At 46.8% G+C, this 18,871-nt stretch overlaps 2 protein-coding genes across 6 annotated transcripts in view; one reads left to right on the top strand and one right to left on the bottom strand.

Annotated features, from left to right (window-relative positions):
- BTK (Bruton tyrosine kinase) overlaps positions 1 to 753 on the bottom strand; it is a 29,148-nt gene extending 28,395 nt beyond the window's left edge. Inside the window, exon 1 of one of the 3 annotated variants that reach the window (XM_048862882.2) lies at positions 564 to 753. The gene's annotated coding sequence lies outside the window, so the exon portion shown is untranslated. The remainder of the gene's footprint in view (positions 1 to 563) is intronic. The other 2 variants (XM_048862881.2, XM_075132399.1) reach the window with 2 other exon arrangements.
- Positions 754 to 13,531: 12,778 nt separating this feature from the next.
- Positions 13,532 to 17,613, top strand: RPL36A (ribosomal protein L36a). 3 transcript variants are annotated; one of them, XM_048863287.2, is made up of 5 exons: positions 13,532 to 13,612; positions 14,171 to 14,276; positions 14,592 to 14,659; positions 16,865 to 16,987; positions 17,544 to 17,613. In XM_048863287.2, the coding sequence occupies exons 1-5, from the start codon at positions 13,610 to 13,612 to the stop codon at positions 17,562 to 17,564; spliced, it is 321 nt and encodes a 106-aa protein (XP_048719244.1). In that variant the 5' UTR covers positions 13,532 to 13,609; the 3' UTR covers positions 17,565 to 17,613. The 3 variants fall into 3 exon arrangements, with proteins under 3 accessions (XP_048719244.1, XP_048719243.2, XP_048719242.2); XM_048863286.2 differs by lacking the exon at positions 13,532 to 13,612 and adding an exon at positions 13,619 to 13,755; XM_048863285.2 differs by lacking the exon at positions 13,532 to 13,612 and adding an exon at positions 13,619 to 13,764.
- Positions 17,614 to 18,871: the final 1,258 nt, after the last annotated feature.

Raw genomic sequence — 18,871 nt, 5'->3', positions numbered from 1 at the left:
AGAATCCTGGACTCGATGGGCTACTGGGTTTCCCTGATTTGGCAGTTCCTACAGTCCTGTATTCTGACCCTGTGTGTGACTTCCCCCTACCCCTGCCCTCCCCAAGTCCTAACCCTATGGACTCTGACCCCTTGTAGACTCTGGCCTTGGGTGCAGGCCCTGGATGGGCTCTCACCTGGGTGATCTCTAGGTGTCTTCTAACCCTCCATGGTCTATGAGATTCCCCTGTGTAGCCCATGAGACTTCCAGACACTTTCCAATCCTGTATCTCATGTTGCTCCATGTCACACTGTGCAGCCACCCTTCACAGTCACTCCACCTGTCTGGCACATTGGTTATGAACTGATGATGGCCTTCACACCCGCTCCTCCTCCCTTCTGGATACCACACCCCTTGCTAAGCATTGCTCCCAAGCATGGCATGTCCTTCTCTACTTACTCCATGTGGCACATGCTGGACACTCCCCTCCCAGTCTCAGTGCAACGCACAGCAGCCGCCTTCTCAACCCTCATCACCGCCCCTCCACACACCCAAAAGGGTCCAATGGGTCTCCAGAGACTTACTGATGATCTTCTGTCACTCCTCCATGCGCCTGCCCCAGAGATGGCTCTCTTCACTGAGGGTGGCTTCCCAGTAGCATTCAGACTCCGGAGCAGCCAGTGGACAGCTGGTTTGAAATGCAGGGGTGGTCTGCAAGTGATAGGAATGGCAGCAGGCGACTCATTCTCACAGAGAGCTGAGAGGGAGGAAGGAAGGCCACTGAGAGCTAACCCCACCCTTTCAGTTCCCTTTTTTGGTTTCTGACTTAAGCCAGTAGCTTTGTTTCCTCTTGATCCCTCAGGCAGCCTCCAACAGTGCCACCCTGAGTCCTATGCAGAGAGGGCACTAGGGCCAAGCAGTGGGGTTGGCCTGTGAGTGGCAAGAGGTGTGTCTGCAGAAAGGCAGGGTGGGACAATGGGCAGGGGCACAGCAATGGAAGGAGATTGCACAGGGCATAGGCAGGATGAGAGAGGACAGATGGAGCGACAAACGGACAGACGTCAAACAGACAATAAAAGGGAGATCAGACGGAGAGACAGGACAGGCAGGCAAGACAGAAGAGGACAGGCAGAGGAATAGGACAAGAGAGAACAGGACAAGAAAGATGAGAAATGTGGAGCAGTTGGGTGGAGACAGTAAGGGTATGTCTACACTGCAATAAAATACACGTGGCTGGCCCAGGTCATGTGACTTGGGCTCGTGTGGCTGAAAAATTGCAGTGTAGACATTTGGGTTCAGGGGCAGGGTCCCAGAACCCGGGCTCCAGCCCAAGCCCGAACGTCTACACTGTAATTTTATAGCCCAGCTGACCTGGGCCAGACACAGGAGTTTTATTGCAGTGTAGACATACCCTTGGAGCTCCCTCCCCATGTGGGACAAAGGGAGGTGTGGGGGGAGAGGGGCAGAGCCAGCCCCTCCCCAAGCAGGGCAACGGGTACTGTGGGGTGCAGAGGAGCACAGACAGCCCCTACTAACATGCCATTTTTAACTGGAGCTGTCTCTGGAGTTGGAGGCAGAGACATAGAGAGACACTTCCTCCTACTGAGTCATTAGCTAAGGATGATTTTTTGCTGTTGATAAAAATGGTAACATAAGAGGAAATAAACTTCTGCATTTTTGCTGCCTTGGCAGTATTATGAATTTCTTTGTCATTTAAACAACAAGGAGTCCGGTGGCACCTTAAAGACTAAGGGTACGTCTACAGTATGAAATTATTTCAAAATTATTCTATTTGAATTTTCGGAAGCTATTTTATACATTCAGTCTTCTGTGTCCCCACTAAAGGGCATGAATTCGGCAGATTGCGTCCACAGTACCATGGTTAGCATCGAATGTCGGAGCAGTGCACTGTGGGTAGCTATCCCACAGTTCCTGTTGGATCATATTAAAGAAGTTCTGTATTAAAATCACAAATAAGTTTGATTCCCCATAGTTTAAATTCCAGGGTATGACTAATTAAGAGGTCTCTTGGTTTTTGGTACTGTTTCTCTCCCTCTATGTGTGAAACTTGCAAGCTGCTAATTGCGTTAGTACATTCTAAGACAGTCTGTTCTCAAAGCAATTCACACAGAGAGAGACTGAAAGCAATACTCTGTAACAACAGAAACAGCACCCAGAGACTCCCCGCCCTTTTGTTGTATTAATAATTGTGATTAAAATAGAGATAGAGGATGTATGTGGATGGATGCTTGGTGTGGATAATAACTGAATGATCAGGGAGGTGCCAGCCTAAGAATCCAGTGTCCATTGACTGAAGAAGGTGTCAAGTGGAAATAACCAGAGGACCCCCCCCCGGAGGGCAGACTGGAATCCACCCAACAGCCTCAAGAATGGGAGAACCAAAGAACAAGATAACATCTGGCAGCGCGGAGCCATCAGGAATGTGCTATCTGCTGATTGATTCAGCAACAGCATGATGAAGCACTTCCCATAGACTGGCATAGGAAGAAATTCCTATAAAAATAGACTCTAGAAAGTGAGAACTTTGGGGTCTGATTCTGCAAACCAACTTCCAGGAGCATCAGATGAGCATCTGACAAGGCCCTGCTCCCTCCTCATGTCCAGGCCACCTGGCCAGTGGCTTGGCATGAGCAACTCTAAGGCTAGTAACTATGATAACAACCTTGCAGAACCTGTGTGTGTGTGTGTGTGTGTTTGTATGAATGAATGTGTGAATAAATATGAGATTGAATGGAATGTTATAGCTATAACTAACTGCTTACTATGATTCTTTCTGTATACACAATAGATGTGGTATTTTGCCTTTTTCCCTTTAATAAGATCCTGCTGGTTTTTATCTTATTGGTGTAACATTTTGGTGTAGAATTGCGAAAGGGGGAATATTGGTAAAAAACCTCAGTTATTGTAAATATTGGTGTGTACACCGCCAACTCTACTGAGCTAGGCATTTCTATTAGGTTAACCAGACCTGCTGGCCTCCGGGAGGGTAGCAGGGGAAAAACGCATAGATTAAGCTATGATTTCAGAATCTAGGCTATGTCACTTGCTAAGTAATACTAGGAGTGACAAAGAGATTGAAATATCCATGTTAAGATGTTTAAAAGAAAACAGGGTAAGCCAGTACCAGAGGGAGGAATGGAGTCAGAAGGAACTCCAATCTCACCTTTTGTTTAAAAAAAAAAATTACACCTTTTAAACAAATCCTTCAAAAATTTGGGCACAGTCCTTGGACTAAACAAGCCCTAGCTGATGTCTGCACTATTTCGGACCTAGAGGATAGATTGGCTCAGTATATCCTCATATACAAACCTTCTAGTGCTGCCAAAAGAGATGCAGCAGCAATTTTATTGTTGTGGGAGGCATGTAAGGATTCTTCCCTCTGCTTGTCTTCGTGTGAAGAGGAAAAGGCACAAACGGAAAAGGGAGCAGACAATTGGAAGGTGCTGGCTACAAATACCCAAAGCCAGCTGAAAATAGTGAAAGAGGCACTCCAGGAATACAAAAAGAGTGAAAAAGTTAACTCTGCAGAGGCTGGAGGGACGCAGGTAAAAGGGGGGAGAAGGTCCTATGTACGGCACCCCCAGGCATAATTACAAAGAGAAAAGAGAGTAAAAAAGTTAACTCTGCAGAGACTGGAGGGAATTAAGCAGCTAAACTTTGTGAAAATGTTAAAAAGGAAAAGTGTTAGAGGAAAAGCATTCTTGGTTTCTTTGCAGCCATTCTGAAGGAAAAATGAGCCCTTTTCCAAAGGAATGTCTGTAAATTAGCCAGGCAAAAATAAACTATCTGATTAAAATCATTTGACTGGACAATTTAGTCAAATTTGCTAAAAGAACATAAGAGGGTTCTATGGGAATTTAGCTGCCTCAAACGTATCAAGGGAATGTAAGATGTAAAAAAACAGCAGTGTGGAAGGGATGTTAAGGAAAAGAAAATGCTTATGTATCTATCTGTGTGTATGTAAATATGTAAAGTTCTAAGGACCAATTGGTTTTGTTTTTGTTTTAAATAATGCCACTAAAAATCCATTTGACTCTTTAATTCAAAGTTGCAAAACTGGCAGACCCTTTTTGCTAGACACAGGTAATTAGTGTTGTTTGGCTTTGGGATTTGACATTTAACCCTTAAAAGGTAACTCAATGCTTTACAAAATTTAAAATGTTTTTAAGTTGTGGCTGCAGCAGGGCAGTCAAAATCAGGAAAAAAAATTCTGGATTATTTTTGTTTGTTTGTTTTTGTAACAAAATAGCAGATGAGAGCTGTAAAAAAAAAAAATTAAAAAAGACAGTGCCCCTCTGAAGCAACAACAGGGGTGAGGTGCACAAAACAAAAAGACAGGTAAGTGAGCTGTAGCTCACGAAAGCTCATGCTCAAATAAATTGGTTAGTCTCTAAGGTGCCACAAGTACTCCTTTTCTTAAAACCAAAAGAAGCAATGTGAGAAACACTGAGCCTTAAAATGGCTCTGAGTAATCAGGTTTCAGAGGAACAGCCGTGTTAGTCTGTATTCGCAAAAAGAAAAGGAGTACTTGTGGCACCTTAGAGACTAACCAATTTATTTGAGCATGAGCTTTCGTGAGCTACAGCTCACTTCATCAGATGCATACCGTGGAAACTGCAGCAGACTTTATATATACACAGAGAATATGAAACAATACCTCCTCCCACCCCACTGTCCTGCTGGTAATAGCTTATCTAAAGTGATCAACAGGTGGGCCATTTCCAGCACAAATCCAGGTTTTCTCACCCTCCACCCCCCCACACAAATTCACTCTCCTGCTGGTGCTAGCCCATCCAAAGTGACAACTCTTTACATAATCAAGTCGGGCTATTTCCTGCATAAATCCAGGTTTTCTCACATCCCCCCCACCCCCATACACACACAAACTCACTCTCCTGCTGGTAATAGCTCATCTAAACTGACCACTCTCCAAGTTTAAATCCAAGTTAAACCAGAACATCTGGGGGGGGGTGTAGGAAAAAACAAGAGGAAACAGGCTACCTTGCATAATGACTTAGCCACTCCCAGTCTCTATTTAAGCCTAAATTAATAGTATCCAATTTGCAAATGAATTCCAATTCAGCAGTTTCTCGCTGGAGTCTGGATTTGAAGTTTTTTTGTTTTAAGATAGCGACCTTCATGTCTGTGATTGTGTGACCAGAGAGATTGAAGTGTTCTCTGACTGGTTTATGAATGTTATAATTCTTGACATCTGATTTGTGTCCATTTATTCTTTTACGTAGAGACTGTCCAGTTTGACCAATGTACATGGCAGAGGGGCATTGCTGGCACATGATGGCATATATCACATTGGTGGATGTGCAGGTGAACGAGCCTCTGATAGTGTGGCTGCTGTTATTAGGCCCTGTGATGGTGTCCCCTGAATAGATATGTGGGCACAATTGGCAACGGGCTTTGTTGCAAGGATAAGTTCCTGGGTTAGTGGTTCTGTTGTGTGGTATGTGGTTGTTGGTGAGTATTTGCTTCAGGTTGCGGGGCTGTCTGTAGGCAAGGACTGGCCTGTCTCCCAAGACTTGTGAGAGTGTTGGGTCATCCTTTAGGATAGGTTGTAGATCCTTAATAATGCGTTGGAGGGGTTTTAGTTGGGGGCTGAAGGTGACGGCTAGTGGCGTTCTGTTATTTTCTTTGTTAGGCCTGTCCTGTAGTAGGTAACTTCTGGGAACTCTTCTGGCTCTATCAATCTGTTTCTTTACTTCTGCAGGTGGGTATTGTAGTTGTAAGAAAGCTTGACAGAGATCTTGTAGGTGTTTGTCTCTGTCTGAGGGGTTGGAGCAAATGCGGTTGTATCGCAGAGCTTGGCTGTAGACGATGGATCGTGTGGTGTGGTCAGGGTGAAAGCTGGAGGCATGCAGGTAGGAATAGCGGTCAGTAGGTTTCCGGTATAGGGTGGTGTTTATGTGGCCATTGTTTATTAGCACTGTAGTGTCCAGGAAGTGGATCTCTTGTGTGGACTGGACCAGGCTGAGGTTGATGGTGGGATGGAAATTGTTGAAATCATGGTGGAATTCCTCAAGGGCTTCTTTTCCATGGGTCCAGATGATGAAGATGTCATCAATATAGCGCAAGTAGAGTAGGGGCTTTAGGGGACGAGAGCTGAGGAAGCGTTGTTCTAAATCAGCCATAAAAATGTTGGCATACAGTCTGAGTAATCAGACTGTCACTTTGATAAAGGTGCATGAAAACTCTGTAAGCAAAAAAAAAAAGAAATAGTTACACCTTATGTAAAAAAATGGATATGGATAATGTTATAGAAGTTAAACTATGGAAGGAATGTGCATTTGCCCCAGAACATGTGTAGGGTACATTGTAGAAGGGGCAAAAGAAATGCAAACATACCATGCTACTTAATTAAAATGCTATTAGGGCTCCAAAGGGAGCCAGGATAGGTTGGGTTTTGTTTTTCAGATTGCTGTGTGTTTTGGAAGCAGAAGTTAAAAGTAATCAAAACTCTGGTGAAAGTTGATTGTGTCCCTTTTAAGATAGAGTCTCTGAGCTGCTGATGGCTTTAAATCCAAAAGCAGGAAGCGTCTGTGAAAATGCAAATTATCTAAATGATAAAGGAAGGAAAGAACTAGCAGCACAAAGGAGCTGCAGATAAAGGACACACCTGGTCAGCAAACAAATTGTCTAAATAAAAGGCATGGGATAACAAGATATTTTTAAGAAATTTAATGATAATAAGTACCCCTGTAACAATGTATAGTGTGTATGATTTTTGGAAAAACCCTTTTAAGGTCGTATGGCAATGATGCTTCTCAGCTATTACCTGTAAATAAAACTTAAAGCTTAACACAGCAGGAAAAACATTATAAACTTGGTCTGCTGTATAAGAAGGGAAACTGAGGTACCCCACCTCAGGGATTTAATGACTAAACAGTGGGATAATTTCCCCATAACCCTTAAAAGATAGAAACCATTGAAACCTGGCCTGCCTATAGAACAAAAACAGGAAAATGTGGGGGTAATTCTTCTGTTTTGCCTGCAATCAGCAAGGGTATTTGTAAAAGAAATATTTTAAGCAATAATCTGCCACCCCAAAAGGGGTAGAAACATGTTCTTTTTGTCTTTCAGAAAATCAGGAAAAGCTGATGCCAGCTGAAGAGCAACACAGTACCATGAATCTACTGTCACAATAAGAAATTGTGTTTTGTGTTCTATGTTTTGTCTTGTGTTTTGTCGTGTTGCTAGCACTGTTGTGTGTTTAAAAAAAAATACTAAAGACCTGCAGGTAATTAAAAATAAATTAAGCTCTCTGTCCCAGCTACAGGACAGCCTGATACAAAAACAAGTACATGCCAATGTAGACTTGGTCCAAATTGTTCTGGGTAACCTAAAAGGCCGATGGAATCTTTGGTAATGGCTTAATACTACCACATGGCTTATACATAAGAAAAAAAAATTAGAAATAGGAAACTACACAGCCATAGCTATGGGGTGCACTGAAATGCAGATACTTGCCCTAGCTACTTTGGAAGACAAAATGTTCTGGGTCATATTGGGAAATATTAAGGGTTTGATGCATTTGTTAAAACAAAGAAAGAGATCATTGTTTGACACTTATCAGTATGAATGAATGCAATATGTTTCCAGTATTGTAAAACCAGACTTGTTAATGGGAGAAATTGTTGTCAAAATTGCACACCAACAGTCCCTGGAGGCAAAGGTATTGAAGGTTAGCCCACTCCCCACATTACACATGGGATCCTTCTGGCTACCCTGGACCTCAAGCCAATGGGCTGAGGAGGGAGGGAAGCTATTGGACACTAGAGGTTGTACTGAATGGACTCCTCAAAAGTGGGTGTGCCTCACCTTGCCTGTTGCCCCAGAATCTTGTAGTAAAGGTACATCACTAGGATCATGTATGTGGGATGAATTGGAATCACGAACTCAAATTGCCTCACAGTACCTTCTCTTGAATAGGCTACATAGAAAGTGACACTGACGATTATAAATCTTAGTGTCAAAAGGGGGATTATGTTGGACCATATTAAAGAAGTTCTGTATTAAAATCACAAATGAGTTTGATTCCCCATAGTTTAAATTCCAGGGTATTACTAATTAAGAGGTCTCTTGGTTTTTGGTACTGTTTCTCTCCCTCTATGTGTGAAACTTGCAAGCTGCTAATTGCGTTAGTACATTCTAAGACAGAGTCTGTTCTCAAAGCAATTCACAGAGAGAGAGACTGAAAGCAATACTCTGTAACAACAGAAACAGCACCCAGAGACTCCCCGCCCTTTTGTTGTATTAATAATTGTGATTAAAATAGAGATAGAGGATGTATGTGGATGGATGCTTGGTGTGGATAATAACTGAATGATCAGGGAGGTGCCAGCCTAAGAATCCAGTGTCCATCGGCTGAAGAAGGTGTCAAGTGGAAATAACCAGAGGACCCCCCGGAGGGCAGACTGGAATCCACCCAACAGCCTCAAGAATGGGAGAACCAAAGAACAAGATAACATCTGGCAGCGCGGAGCCATCAGGAATGTGCTATCTGCTGATTGATTCAGCAACAGCATGATGAAGCACTTCCCATAGACTGGCATAGGAAGAAATTCCTATAAAAATAGACTCTAGAAAGTGAGAACTTTGGGGTCTGATTCTGCAAACCAACTTCCAGGAGCATCAGATGAGCATCTGACAAGGCCCTGCTCCCTCCTCATGTCCAGGCCACCTGGCCAGTGGCTTGGCATGAGCAACTCTAAGGCTGGTAACTATGATAACAACCTTGCAGAACCTGGATGTGTGTGTTTGTATGAATGAATGTGTGAATAAATATGAGATTGAATGGAATGTTATAGCTATAACTAACTGCTTACTATGATTCTTTCTGTATACACAATAAATGTGGTATTTTGCCTTTTTCCTTTTAATAAGATCCTGCTGGTTTTTATGTTATTGGTATAACATTCCCACAGTCCCCGTCGCCCATTGGAATGCTGGGTTAAGCTCCCAGTTCATGATGGGGCAAAAACATTCTCACAGGTGTTTCTGGGTGTGTGTCGTCAGGAAGCTATGGCAGACAATTGTTTTGTGCCTTTTTGGCGTGCAGACGCCATACTGCTTTCAGCAGACGGTGCACCGCTGCTCTCCGTGAATCCACCTCTCCAACTCAACTGTGCTCAGCCATCGTGAACCGAGCAGCACAGCTTCTGCCGCCAACTCTGGTCTCCCGCTATTGCCGCGCTTCGGAGCTTCTCCATGTTGTCTGTCCTGGGCTTCCACCTCCATGAAAGCCACAGAAGACAACCATTTTCAGCCGTTGTTCGGCTACCGTGAACCGAACAGCACAGCTTCCGCTGCCACTCTGCACTCCTACATTTCGCTCCCTTTTTCCAGGATTACCCATGCAGGCGCCATAGCCATGGAGCCCGATCAGATCTCCGCTGCAGTTTTGACCATTGTAAATACCGCACGCATTATCCAGCAGTATGTGCAATACCTGCATAACCGGGCGAGGAAGTGATGACAGTGCGATTACGTTAATGATGAGGACATGGACACAGACATTCCTAGAAGCACGGCATGTGGCGATTGGGAGATCATGGTGGTGCTGGGCCAGGTTCATGCTGTGGAACGCTGATTCTGGGCCCGGCAAACAAGCACAGACTGGTGGGACTGCATAGTGTTGCAGGTATGGGATGATTCCCAGTGGCTGAGAAACTTTCGTATGCGTGGGGCCACTTTCATGGAACTTTGTGCCTTGCTGTCCCCTGCCCTGAAGCGCAAAGACAACAAAATGAGAGCAGCCCTAACAGTTGAGAAGTGAGTGGCCATAGCCCTGTGGAAGCTTGCAATGCCCGATAGTCAGTCGGGAATCAGTTTGGAGTGGGCAAATCTACTGTGGGGGCTGCTGTGCTGCAAGTAGCCAATGCAGTCATTGACCAGCTGCTATCAAGGGTAGTGACTTTGGGAAATGTGCAGACCATTGTCGATGGCTTTAATGCGCTGGGGTTCCCAAACTGCGGCGGGGTGATAGATGGAACACATATCCCTATCTTGGCCCCGGAACACTGAAGCGGCCAGTACATAAACCGCAAGGGGTACTTTTCCATGGTGCTGCAAGCACTGGTGGATCACAAGGGACATTTCATTGACATCAATGTGGGATGGCCAGGAAAGGTGCATGATGCTCATATCTTCAGGAACTATGGTCTGTTTGAATGGCTGCAGGAAGGGACTTACTTCCCAGACCAGAAAATTACTGTTGCGGATTTTGAAATGCCTATAGTTATCCTCGGGGACCCAGCCTACCCCTTAATGCCATGGCTCATGAAGCCATACACAGGCACCCTGGACAGTAGTAAGGAACAGTTCAACTATAGGCTGAGCAAGTGCAGAATGGTGGTAGAATGTGCGTTTGGACGTTTGAAAGCACGCTGGTGCAGTTTACTGACTCGGTTAGATCTCAGCACAACTAATATTCCAATTGTAATTGCTGCTTGTTGTGTGCTCTAGAATATCTGTGAGAGTAAGGGGGAGACGTTTATGGCCGCGTGGGAGGTTCGGGCAACTTGCCTGGCAGCCAGTTTCGCACAGCCAGACAACAGGGCGATTAGAAGAGCGCAGCAGGGCGCGCTGCACATCAGAGAAGCTTTGAAAGCCAGTTTCATGACTGGCCAGGGTACTGTGTGAGAGTTGTGTTTGTTTCTCTTAAAGTTACCCACTCCCTATATATATATTAAAGGAAATAAAGTCACAATTGTTTAAAAACCGTTCTTTATTATTTGTTGCACAAAACATTGAGAAAAATCAGAAGCTAGGGGGTGGGAGGATTAGGGGGGTGGAGGAGGGAAGGACAATTCCAGAAACCAAATAAAAATTTAGGATATGCCAGCTTTCTGCTGCTTGTGCAATCCTCTGGGGTTGAGTGTGTGAGTCCCCGTAGCCTCCCCCGCCCGCCCGCCCCCACCCACTCCCCTCCCGTGTTCTTGGGCATCTGGGTGAGGAGGCTATGGAACTTGGGGAGGAAGGAGGGCGGTTATTCAGGGACTGCAGCGGCAGTCTGTGGTCTTGCTGCCTTTCCCGCATTAGATCCACCATACAGCGGAGCATGTCAGTTTGCTCCCCCATGAGCTTGACCATAGCATCCTGCCTGCTTTCATTGTGTGCGTCCCTCCTCTCTTCGTATTCATGTAACGCTTTACGTGACTCCGCAATTGTTTGCCTCCACGCATTCAACTGGGCCCTATCAGTGTGAGAGGACTGCATGAGCTCGGCGAACATGTCGTCCCGAGTTCATTTTTTCCGCCTTCTAATCTGGACCAGCCTCTGGGATGGAGTAGATAGGGGCCACACTGAAACATTTGCACCTGCTGCAGGAGGAGAAAAAGGGAGGGTAGTATTTTAAAAGATAAATTTTAGAGAACAAAGGGGACACTGTTTCTCAGTGAAACAGGTAATTCATAGTATACAGCACATATTCTTTCTGTACAAGGTCGCATTTTGCCTCCTATACTGAAGTGCCTGCCACTTTGGTGTGAGTAAGCGATCACATGTGGCCAAGCAACAGAATTCAGCTTGCAGGCAGCCTGCGGGCTCTCTGGGATGATCGCTTCACACAACACCCTCCCTCCCCCGCCGCCCCCCCCCCCATACACACTGAGGGGCTCTGATGAGGCTCTAAGCAGGGATGAGCCCTTTAAACGAAACGCAAACAGCCCAGAGTGGCTCCAATGAGGCTCTGAGAAGGTACGAGCCCTTTAAACTAAAGGCGAACAGCCCAGCATGGCTGGGTTTCCCCCCACCCCCCACAGGGTGGCTCCAATCAAGCTGTCACTCACCAGAAGTGCCTTCTCCAGGGTCATGGTCCGGGAGCATGCTTTGGGAGTAGGGGAAGGCTATTGGCTCCAGCGTTAAGAATAGTTTCTGGCTAGGGGGGAAACAGATTCCCCACTTGCCACCTGTGCACTCTCCTCCTCCTCCTCCTCCTCCTCCTCCTCCTCCAAAAACTCATCCTCCTTGCTCCGTGCTACTCCCCCCTTGCAGGTGTCCATGGACAATGGTGGGGTAGTGGTGTCGTCACCCCCCATAACTGCATGCAGCTCACGGTAGAAGCGGCATGTATGGGGCTGTGATCCAGAGCGCCTGTTTGCCTCCCTGGCTTTTTGGTACACTTGCCTGAGCTCCTTGATTTTTGTACGACACTGTTCTGTGTCCCTGGAGTAGCCTCTTTCTGTCATGGCCCTGGAGACTTTAGCAAACGTATTTGCGTTCTTTTTTTTGGAACGTAGTTCTGCCATAACAGATTCATCTCCCCAACATGCGATGAGATCCAGTACCTCCTGTTCGGACCATGCTGGAGCTCGTCTGCGAATCCGGGACTGTGTGGTCTCTTGAGTTGGTGGACTCTGCATGGTCACCTGTGATGGTGGACTGTGCTGATGCTCACCTGGGCTGATGGTGACCAAACAGGAAATTCAAAAGTTCCCGGGGCTTTCACTGCCTACCTGGCTAGTGCATCGGAGTTCAGAGTGTTGTCCAGAGCGGTCACAAGGGAGCATTCTGGGATAGCTCCCGGAGGCCAATATCGTCGAATTGCGTCCACAGTACCTGTAACCCGGAACTGCGATCTCGATTTTAGCGCTACTCCACTTGCCGCGGTGGAGTACAGAAATCAGAGTAAAGAGCCCTTTAAATCGAAAAAACTGGTTTGGTCGCGTGGACGGAACCAGTTTTATTTCGAGGTAACTCAGCTAATTCTGAAATAACTGCGTACTGTAGACCAGGCCTAACAGATTTATTTGGGCATAAGCTTTCGTGGGTAAAAAAAACACTTCTTCAGATCCACAAAAGCTTATATCTAAATGAATCTGTTAGTCTTTAAGGTGCCACTGGACTCCTTGTTGTTTTTATGGATACAGACTAAAACGGCTACTCCCTGATACTTCGTCATTTAAGGATTTCATTCCCCAGTAGACACCCCTTTGGTATGGGATGGAATGATCTGCACCTTTGCACGTGTTCGGTCTGTGGAAAGGGTTGGTAACACTTAGGAATAATGGATGGGGCAGTTTTACCCCACAAACTACATCCATTTCCCTGAAGAACATACTGAAATCCCCAGGTGGGGGAGCTGAACTCTGCACACCCGCGCCTGAGACCTGCAACTGCCATTGACTCCAGTGTCATCTCTAAGGCCTCATGTACAACTAGAGGACCCCCAGCTGCGCCCAGAGGCTGTGGATGCAGTGCAAATACAGACATGCCCGCACACAGGTCATGCAGTGCATCTGGCACGTGCAATGCACCTTTTGCACATACAGCTGAGGCATTTAATTGTCACACACAACCCCTTCCACCCTCCTCTGCCACACGCTGGGAGGGAGCTCAACCAATCAGAGGCGCTCCTTCATCTTTATGGCCCATACTGGCCCAGACAAGATCGTTCCCAACCAATGAACGGCCTCCTTCTATCCTTCTCATCAATACCTGCTTCTCTCCAGTAGGTGGCGCACTTCTCGCTGCTGTCACACTCTATGGTCGCCATCCGGCGCTCTGGTTCGCCACTGTCACTCTATTGTTCCGCCCGAGTGTTTATTGCCTTCCGGTTCCGCGTCAGGTTCCTTCTTTCCGTGCCGTCGTTGGCAGGATGGTGAGAGCGGGATGCTCTGGGTGTATCCGCCGCCATCCGCCTCGGGGAGCGCCCGCCTGAGCCCGGGGCCGGGCCACATGCTTCGGGGAGCCGCGGTGGAGGCACTCGGCCGGGCCCGATCCGGGGGATCCCGCCGCGGCTCGGTCGTGTGGGTGGGGGCCCTGTCCGCTCTCGGGAGCCGGGTGCCAGGAGAGGCAGGAGGGGTCGCTGGCCCCGGGGAGCGGAGCCGCCGCGGGCCTGTCTCCGCTCCATTAGCCGAGCCTGTGGGGGGCGGGCATGGCCGGGAGCGCTCGCTCGCACTGTGCTGGCTGCACTGTTCGGGGCTGGGTGGCATCTCGCACCTCCCCTCGCTTTACCTGCTGTGTCGGGTTGGTGGGCACCGCCTGCCTGTGCCGGGAGAGGGAGGCACTCGTATACTGGCTGTAATCCCAGTGGCCTGGGGAGAAAGGGGGCAGGGTAATATTACTGACGCTCAGCCCTGCGTTGGATGTAATGCTTGGACACCCTAGGCAGATTACATGGTAATTATTCTAACATGCTGACACTGTTCTCTATTAGGTGAACGTCCCCAAAACCCGCAGGACTTACTGCAAGAAATGTGGCAAGCACCAGCCCCACAAAGTGACCCAGTACAAGAAGGGAAAGGACTCTCTCTATGCTCAGGGTAAGGGGCAGATCAATTTGCCAGTGGGAGGCAGGAATTTATTACTCTGTGAGGTATACCACCAGTGTGCGGAGTAATGGGGTTGTGATTACTGCTGGCAGTAGGAGCCCAGGAGGTTTGAATCCCAGCTGTGGGTAATGTATTGCTCCTGAGGTAATCAGCACATGGGGCAATGGTGTGGATATGTTTGAAGAATTCGTTAGATTTCATAACTGTTTAACAATCTATAGTGATTATGGGGTGGAGGCTCCTGGGATCCTTGGACATTCATGAGTTTCAACTGTTTGCCTGAAGAGTTTTGTTTCTTCCCCACAGGAAAGAGGAGATACGATCGGAAGCAGAGTGGTTATGGTGGTCAGACAAAGCCTATCTTCCGTAAGAAGGTGAGCATGCTAAAGGAAAGGGTGTTGAAACGCTCTGGTCAATTTCATGTGCTCTGGTGAAGAGAGGTAATTCAGAGGACTCCTACACCCTCACATATTTATTGAGTAGAGACTCATAGCATGTGTAGGTAGCCTTGGGTAGGGATGTCAATGCATTTTGGCATGGGTCTAGACTGGGTGCAGTGAGTGTAATCTTGCTGAGAGGCTCAGCAACTTGTATTGATGACAGGTTTTGCCCTTTTGTGCCTGAATTCATTTCTTTCCTCTGCTGCTCCTTGGCCAAATGGGAATTTTTCCTCATGGCAGCAGTAGCATGCCTTTGTCTAGTGAGTGGGCACATCACACTTTCGGACTGGCCAATGTGTTTTGAATGACAGAAGGGAATGGCCGTCCCATTCACTTTTTTAAAGGGACATAATGGGGATAGAAATTGTACCCCTTTCACTTGCTCATATTGCTGATACCTTAAATTGTTATGACTGAAAGAATTTTAAAAACCCAATGTCTATAAACAGTGTCAACAATAAGAGATTTACGATTATAACTATTTTGATTAGGGATATGATTGTTGCTTAAAAAAAAAAAGTTGTACAGTGCAACAACTGTGTAGCCCAGGCCTAAGACTGTATGTTAAAGGTGATCTGAGGGGGGAAATCACTGCTTCATAGGTATAAAGGATGCTTGGAGAACTACCCTTCTTTAAAAAATGCATGGGGAGGCTTACTTTTGTTATAACCATAGAAATATCTGGAGTGTCATGTCTGGTTTTCTGTTTCTGCTGGAAGATTCATTAGATGTCTCTGATAATGGGGACTGGTGAACTCAGTGTATCAGTTTTCTAGTCCTCTCTCACCTTCCAGGAAAAAGATTGAAATTTCTAATGTAATTTTAAAAAAAGCAAAATTACCCCCCATAACTTTTTTTTCCAGGTCTTTAAACAAAGGCACAACCCAGATGTTTTCATTTGCAGGTCATCCTTTAAGACTGGTGGCTTTTCAGTATTGCTTGGGTCTATTACAGAGGTGGGCAAACTATGGGCCACATCCGACCCGCGCGACCATCCTGCCTGGCCCCTGAGCTCCTGGCCAGGGAGGGTAGCCCTGGCCCCTCCCCCACTGTCCCTCCTCCCCTGCAGCTGCATGGGCAACAGGGCTTGTGCCTGACCACCTCCCAGGCTTTCCAATAAGCCTGTCCTGCCGCTCTGAGCGGCTTTGTAAGGGGGAGGGGGGGTTGGATAAGGGGCAGGAGGTCCTGGGGGTTAGTCAGGGAGCGGAGGTTTGGGGGGGAGGTTCTGGGGGGTCCCAGGAGGTGGGGACAGGGAGTAGGGGGGTTGGATGGGGGGTTCTAGGGGAGCAGTCAGAGGATGTGGGGTGGGGGGGGGTTGGATGGGGCAGGGGGCCTGTCAGGAGGCGGGGGTGTGGATAGGGGTCAGGGCAGTTAGGGGTCAGGGAGCGGGGGGGTGGAGTCCTGGGGAGTCCCGGGAGGGGGCGGTTGGATGTGTCGGGGATTCTGAGGGGGGTGTGAAGTGGGAGGGGGCGGATAGGGGTCAGGCTGTTTGCAGAGGCATAGCCTTCCCTACCTGGCCCTCCATACCGTTTCACAACCCCGATGTGGCCCTCCGGCCAAAAAGTTTGTGCCCCTGCATTTTATTAGGAGCATAGGGAGAGACGTTGCAAAGTAGTGGTAGCATACTGGCTGCGTGGCACAGTTGGTGATTGCCATATGGATTGGAGTCCTTGGGTTACAAGCAGAAGGATGTGTGTGTTCAGTGTAGTTTCATGTCTGTCAGAACCATCATATAATCTGGCTTGTTTGGTAGTTTTTGGAAACTATTATTTGAGTAGCCAGTGGTAAAAGGAGTGCTGCTGGTTAGGATTACCAGTAATCTATAGGACCCAGACTAGAACCTGTGGATGGACAGAATATTGCAGCCCAGAACTGAAATGTGGTAACAGATCTGTGCTGGGAAACTGGTCCCATGGTTTTGTCAGCTCTGTGCTCTTCATTCCGAAGAGGAAGTTGAATTTGTTTCCCAGATTTCTTGTCTCCAAACTCCCAAGGTTGCTGGGTTTTTGTTCCCGAAAGGCCTTGGAGCGCCTAACCTGCTGTGTACATGTCAGGAGGAGCTGTTTCTCTCTAGGGCTAAATGATGGCTGGCTTTGCCTGCTACTGGGAATAGTCCATTCACTCTCTTTCTCTCTCCAGGCCAAGACCACAAAGAAGATTGTTCTGAGGCTTGAGTGTGTGGAGCCCAACTGCAGGTCCAAAAGAATGCTGGCCATTAAGAGGTGCAAGCACTTTGAGCTGGGAGGAGACAAGAAGAGAAAGGTATGTTTATGTGCTGAGGGGTTTGCCGGTGAAAGTTAAGCTGTGGACTGAACAAGGACCACTTGTGGCACCTTAGAGACTAACACATTTATTTGAGCATAAGCTTTCGTGGGCTAAAGCCCACTTCATCAGATGCACGAAAGCTTATGCTCAAATAAAAATTTGTTAGTCTCTGAGGTGCCACAAGGACTCCTCGTTCTTTCTGCTGATACAGACTAACACGGCTACCACTCTGAAAGCTGTGGACTGTGTGGCCACTTCAGTGCTGAGCATGGTGAGAAAACTACACTTCCAGAGCTGGCCAGCAGATATTAGCCACCTCTATATTAATGTAAAGATCCTGCTGCTCATTGGATGTAACTGTTTAATGGAGAAACTAATGAGGATGCAGAGTTGGCTTTTGGCAGGGAGAGTATTGTTAGTCAATGGATTTTTCAGAATGACTGTAAGAGGGTTCTGTTTGAATAATGCTCCATAGAAGTCCCTGAGGCGAGTTGAAATGTTTGTGGTAGGGTTCTGTATTGCACATACTCAGTCAGTCTTTTCTCTCTTACAGGGCCAGGTGATCCAGTTCTAAACTCAGTCTTGTTCATTGTTATGGAATCCATTAAAGTACGTGGAAAGAATCTGCTGCTCTTGTATATTTCCTTATTGCTAGGGAGGGACTTCTGGGTGTATCAAACTCAAATGGGAGCTGCTGCTGGGAATAAAGTTCTCCAGGACTGGGAAATCTCACCAGTGGTTGAACATTTGCTTCTGTATGGGCTGATACTGCCTAAAAAGAGGTTTTAGAATAAATTCTACCTGCAGCTAGAGAAACTTTTTAATCCACACTCAAAAGTGTCAACTCCTGGGAGGTTGCTCAGGGCCTACCAGTCTGATGCACCAATGTGGTGTGGAAGCCACATGTTGCTACTCTTCCAGGTCCTTTACTTCTACAAATGAGAGTAGAAGGTAGGGCTGTGTCTATGTATAGGACTCCATGGGACCGTCAAAACAGAAGTTGCACTGGTTACCCTTAATTGATTTTGTTAAATTAGTGCAAACTGTGGTATGTGACCACTTACCTGTTTTAAACCTGCTTCACTAGTTTTGCTTCTTTCTGAAAATTTATGGCCACAAGCTAAACCACTTTAAGGCAGAGTTAAATTGATGTCGGTATACAAAGCTGCAGCAGTTTAACTAAATTGTAAAAAATCTCACCTTTATTATAGTGATACAGTTTGCATGGACCAGGCCTTACTCTTACCTTGTATTAAGTGCTTTTAGAGGAAAGGGAGGGATGGGTAAGATCAGCTCATCCCCTAAGTGATGGCCCTAATGCATAGGGGAGGGCTGGCTTGGCTTTTGCTGAGCCTACTGAAAAGCAGATGGCCTCATTCCTTATGCTACAAATATATAGCGCTGGCCTCATTTTAGATCCCTCTTCTCTACAAGCACTAGTAGTAAACTGAAAATTATAGGGAGTAAATGTACAAAGGCCCGTGAGGCAGGGTCTAGCTGCCCTAATACAAATGTAGAGATTTCACTGTGACCGATTCACCTCCTCTTTGCAGTACCATTTTTAGGCGGCCATCATTTATTGCTGTTGATAGATGTGAACGTGCTGCTTGTAGCTCAGATGAGCAGAATTGTATGGGCTAAGCTTCATGTATTTAGCCTGTGCTCTGCTTCACCTTCCGTCTTGGAAAGGGAATATCTCATTAGCCCATTCAGCTAGAAGCAAGTGTTTAAAACGTTTAGCCTGATCCCATCCTTGGGCATAGGCTTGAGAAAAACCTGGCTAGCTTTCTGTTTCACACCAGCACTTAACACCAACCCAGATTCCTTTACATTAATGAAGCACTCAATCCATGTGTGAAGGTTACAGACTGCCGGCTAGCA

The sequence above is a fragment of the Caretta caretta genome, chromosome 9, assembly GCF_965140235.1.
Source record: "Caretta caretta isolate rCarCar2 chromosome 9, rCarCar1.hap1, whole genome shotgun sequence".
In the NCBI taxonomy this organism is placed as follows: Eukaryota; Metazoa; Chordata; order Testudines; family Cheloniidae; genus Caretta; species Caretta caretta.
This window is presented reverse-complemented; position numbering and strand designations above follow the sequence as displayed.

Excerpts from the sequence above, each read along its gene's own strand:
- RPL36A (XM_048863285.2), top strand. The coding sequence starts at position 13,624 with ATGCTCTGGGTGTATCCGCCGCCATCCGCCTCGGGGAGCGCCCGCCTG. Across the intron at positions 13,765-14,170 it reads GCCGCGGCTCGGTCGTGTGG|GTGAACGTCCCCAAAACCCG; the intron begins GTGGGGGCCCTG and ends GTTCTCTATTAG. Across the intron at positions 14,660-16,864 it reads AGCCTATCTTCCGTAAGAAG|GCCAAGACCACAAAGAAGAT; the intron begins GTGAGCATGCTA and ends TTCTCTCTCCAG.